Raw genomic sequence first — 5047 nt, forward strand, 5'->3', positions numbered from 1 at the left:
GGTAGTACAACTAGAGGTACTGTTACGTACTGCGTTGTAATGACAGTAAATGAGGCGGAGGTTAAAAAGAAAAAAAGATAAAGGTCCAGTTAGGAGGTTGACAATCCGATTCCTGGACCTCGCCCCACGTTTTGCAACACACCCAGCCATTGTAGGCCATAACTTGTATCCTAAATATGACGGTCCAGGGAATGATACAAGGGTAGCTCTGGTTGACTTTTGCAAAATATTTTTTCAAATCTCTACAACTAAAATAAACCAAAGAGAAGAAGCAGTGACAGAACTGTTCTTACACACGCTGGAATTTGTCCTTGGCTTTAGTGCTAGTGGATGGACGGACGGAATTTGTCCTTTACATTCAACCTACGCCTGAAACAAGACACTTGGGATTCTCACCGGCATCCCTCCTCTCACGAGCAAACAGCTACAGCGAAGGCCGCCGCCTAGCTTTTAATAAAACTGAAAAGTGAAATATCTCAGGTTAATTGCATTTTTTTTTTTTTTTTAAATTGAGGTAAAACGGTTGAAATTGGTTGGACTACACCACGTTGCCATGTTGGTTTAGCTGGGAGCAGCAGTGCTAATAGGCTCAATGGTAACTCTGGAGCTCTCACAGTATGGGAGGTACTCTCGCTTCCAAGGCGACGTACTACAGTTTTCAAATACATGCAGGGAGTTCTAGTGGAGTACGACTCCGAGCTGCGGCGGAGATTTCTCTTCTCCGCGGCGAGCCTTTTTGCTGCGTTCCGTTTGGTGAAGCTGCCTCCGCTGACGTCTGCACCTCCAGCCCAGACGTGTCGGGGCAGCTCCACTCGGTGCAGCTGTCCCATTCCAAACATTCTTCCAAATGTTTGCCTCTGACAATCCGAGCCTTTCCTCGACAGTTCAGACCCGAAACTGTCACCTTCGGTAACTTTTAGCGCTGAATTTAAGGCGGTATCAGACGTAACTCAAGTTCAGACCTGAGTGAGACCGACCGGGGGGGGGGAAGTCTGGTCTGATGCTGCTTTTGATATCAGATGCTATCATTTAATGCTGTTTTTCTGCTTCTTACGGTGTGAGGAAAACATCACACCAACCCTACATGAGGAGAAACGCGTTTTAAACAAAGAAACTGTTGTTAAAAATTATAATTAAAAACAAAAAAACACCACCAAAACCACACGACTTGATCGATTCTCCAGCCGTGTTCTTTTGTGAAGATCACCTGAAGATCTCACCAAGGCCTCTTCTCTCCACGTACCACAGAGGCTGCGTCTAGAATTGGACCCAGCTGTTGTTCTCCACTCTTTGGAACACTGTGCTCCAGCCTACTCTGTCACTCAGTGCTCTGCGCTCCGACTTCCTGCATGTGAAGGGGAATTCCAGTGCTGCTCTAGCTGCTGCTGCTGCTGCTGCTGCTGCGTCAGAATGATGAAACTAAAACTAATCCGTGTTCTTTTCTTTGTTTCAATAAAGTTGTTTGTCAAAAAAAAAAAAAAAAGAATGAAAGAAAAAGAAAACGGCATCAAAAGAACAAAGAAACAAATCCTGACTTGTGTAAAAAGTATAAAAACTCTCTCTCTTACTCAGTGACTGGTTCAAACACAGGTCACAACAATGGAAAACACGTCGGCTGTTGGGGTAAAGAACAGCGTGGAGGACCGCTGGGATCGGTCGGAGGACTTCAAAACGTACAAATCTGTGATCTGTAAACACAGACCGTGCCGTGATTTATTCGTCGACGACCAAAACTATCAGAGAACATTTTCACTGTTTTTATAACACCTGTCATATCCTTCAGGTTTCTTATATTCAGACGAAAAACAAGAGCCAAAAAAAAAAAAACCCCCAAAAGACACAGACAAAACTGGGACAAAATGATCACAACAGAAAACTAGAAACATCAACAGAACAAACAGCAGGCTGAGCGGTATCCTCGATGTTGCCCACCTGGATCGAGACTGGTAGGCAGGGGGCGTGGTCACCGTTTCAAAATTGTTGGGTTATCAAGTCTTGGACACATCACAGTGACACCAGGTGGCCGTTATGGGAAAGACACCGTCGTAATGTGTCACGAACCTGAATGATATAATATGATGATGTAACATCTGTACCAGGATGACACGAACCTAGCGAAACTGGTATGCTAGTTGTTTTAGCCCAAAACTAACTTTTTAACTCGCGGGTCACTATTGTCCTAAAATTGAACAGGCGGCGAGTCAGGATGAGATAGATGCAGCGTTCGTGCGAACTGAGATCAATGACATGTAAAAGTCATGCATCAAGGCTAAAATGCTTTTATCATTTTCTACGCCATCTATTGGGGAAACGTGGGTATTGCAGGGAAAAGGCAGAAGTACTGTATAATGATAAAATAAATCACTGATATAATTTGGTAAAGTTTGTCGGGCCAGATTAAATTGCAGAATGGGCCGCATCCGGCCCCCGGGCCTTAGTTTGCCCATGCCTGGACTATACCAAGTGAAGGAAAAAGAGTCGTAGTCTTCATCAAAAACCAGTGCAGGACTGACCAGTCATGAATAACACGTTTCCCTGGTGTGGAATCAATACAGTCTTATCTTATCTTGGTCCAAGCTGGGACCAACATTATATATCTTATCTTATCTTGGTCCAAGCTGGGAATTTGTGGTGCTGGCTGAGCACACACAATAGCCAGGGCAGGATTGGAACCTCCAACCTCCACTGAGACGACAGACCCCCCCCTCACCAAAAACCTCCCTGGCTTATCAGGTACAACAAATCATCACCCACTGCTCTTACATCACAGCTGGGGTTGAATGGAGAGAACAACATTCTGGTACAAGTGCACTGACAAACACAGGGACAATAACCAATGAATCCAATGACTGTCGCACTGGACATGAAAAAGCTGTAAAAGCTGAGCCATATATGCACGGCAACTGCAAAGAGAAACTCTGAGCCTTGGTGTCCAGCTGCAGCATTAAGGATTTGAGTATTGAGGTTTGAAAAAAAAAAAACGGCCTTCAACCAAAGGACTCGTGCTTGATCACATGACCATTGCTTTAAAAAAAAACAGCAGCAGGTCGAAGGCGTGAAAACGCACCGTGGAAAATGCGGTGACCTGAATGTCTGACGCTGTCGGTAAATGTTTGTTTGTTCAATCCCCTAAGACGCACAGCCGAAGAATTCGTCCAGAGAAATGAGTAAACGTCAGTAACGTCACATCACCATAGGGGGAGCCACAGGGACACTGTGTAAACAGACCAGACAACACCAGACACGAAATAAAAGGTATTTATTAACTTAGGTCCGACAGGTCAAACTTAAAAAACCATAAAACACAAACTATTTCAATAAGGAGTGGATGAAAACTGATTCAGAAACGGTCAGGTTAAAACCGGGCTCAGACTCCAGGCTTTGTTTTTTTTTAAGGGAAAACCAAATTGCCACGAACCAAACCAGATTTTGCTCATCAATCTTTCATCCATTTTCAACCTTCAACCCCAGCGACTACCAGAGAACTGAAGAGCGACGTAAAAGCGCAACGACTTGATCTGCAGCTGAGCTGAAAAGCGTTTGACTCGTGGAGGAAACACCGGAGACGAAACCATGAAGGAGAAGTTCTTATAAATTCACTCACAGCGTCCTTTTTTTTATTTTTAAAATTCTCATGATGTGTCTGTGAATGAAGCGGCTGCTGATAAGGATCCAAAATCTGGGATTAAAGTCAAGCATGAAGCATCAATGTTCGCCAAAAAGACAGTCTACACGCACAAAACCACACACGTGTACTGTATCTACGGGTGTGTGTGTGTGTGTGTGTGTTTATGACTGGATGTGGTGGATTGTTGCTGCTGCTGCTGCTGCTGCTGTTGTATTTGCTTTTGAGGATACCAAGGAAACAGGAAATGTTGGTTCAGGGCTGCTGGAGTTCGGTCTTCCCGTTGTCGTCACTGCGTGCGTAGTTTTCCCGTCTGACAGACTCACGGAGCAACGGGCTGGATGGACAACAGGCTGCCGAACTTAAAGTGCTGGATCACAGGGAACTTCTCCAGACACTGAGAAACGGGAGGAGAAAGTTCAGCCTCAGATCAGTGCATCTTCACCATTACATTGAGCCGTTCATTGGTCACATGATCATGATCACACACAAACACAGATAGTGAAATGTGTGTGGATATTCGGCGCTTGCCTGACACCTCACCCCGGGGGTGGGATTTGAACCTGTGATCCTTTAGAAATAAGTCCAGTTCTCCAACCACTGGGCCATGAGCTACATTTAGATTTATCTACAAAGCTACACATACAGATCACAGAAGAAGAGTCTCTGAGCTGGACAAGATGTCTGAATCACTGAGACAGGGTCAGGACTGAGCAGATGAGCTGTCAAGATGATTTGGAGATGAAGGGATATATGGACATAGCGAGGTAAATAAGACCAGACCAGCGAATCATACTGTATCGTCAGTTGAGTGTATCATTACACCCCTATCTTTGTTATGAGATTTTATGGTGAAGATGCTTGGGTATGTTAGTTAAACAAATGTCTGACTCTGTAACATAGCCCTGGTTTAGACTCCAGAGCTAACGCTAGCTACAACAGTCCTGGTTTAGACTCCCTAACTAACGTTAGCTAAAACAGTCGTGGTTCAGACTAAAGAGCTAATGTTAGCTACCACAGTCCTGGTTCCGACTTCAGAGCTAACGTTAGCTACCACAGTCCTGGTTCAGACTTCAGAGCTAGGGTTAGCTCCAACAGTCGTGGTACAGACTAAAGAGCTAACGTTAGCTACAACAGGCCTGGGTTAGACTCCCTAACTAACGTTAGCTACAACAGGCCTGGGTTAGACTCCCTAACTAACGTTAGCTACAACAGTCCTGGTTTAGACTCCCTAACTAACGTTAGCTACAACAGTCGTGGTTCAGACTAAAGAGCTAATGTTAGCTACCACAGTCCTGGTTCAGACTTCAGAGCTAACGTTAGCTCCAACAGTCGTGGTACAGACTAAAGAGCTAATGTTAGCTCCAACTGTCCTGGTACAGATACCAGAGCTAACGTTAGCTCCAACAGTCGTTAAAGAGC

General features: G+C 44.8%; 1 protein-coding gene across 2 annotated transcripts in view; it reads right to left on the reverse strand.

The window, feature by feature from the left end:
* Nucleotides 1-3611: 3611 nt before the first annotated feature.
* Nucleotides 3612-5047, reverse strand: part of ptpa (protein phosphatase 2 phosphatase activator) — a 17940-nt gene continuing 16504 nt past the window's right edge. For both annotated transcript variants that reach the window (XM_008324453.3, XM_008324452.3), the window contains exon 10: nt 3612-4022. In XM_008324453.3, coding sequence (XP_008322675.1) covers nt 3948-4022 — 75 coding nt within the window. In that variant the 3' untranslated portion in view covers nt 3612-3947. The remainder of the gene's footprint in view (nt 4023-5047) is intronic.

Source organism: Cynoglossus semilaevis, chromosome 14, assembly GCF_000523025.1.
Source record: "Cynoglossus semilaevis isolate Cse_v1.0 chromosome 14, Cse_v1.0, whole genome shotgun sequence".
NCBI lineage: Eukaryota > Metazoa > Chordata > Actinopteri > Pleuronectiformes > Cynoglossidae > Cynoglossus > Cynoglossus semilaevis.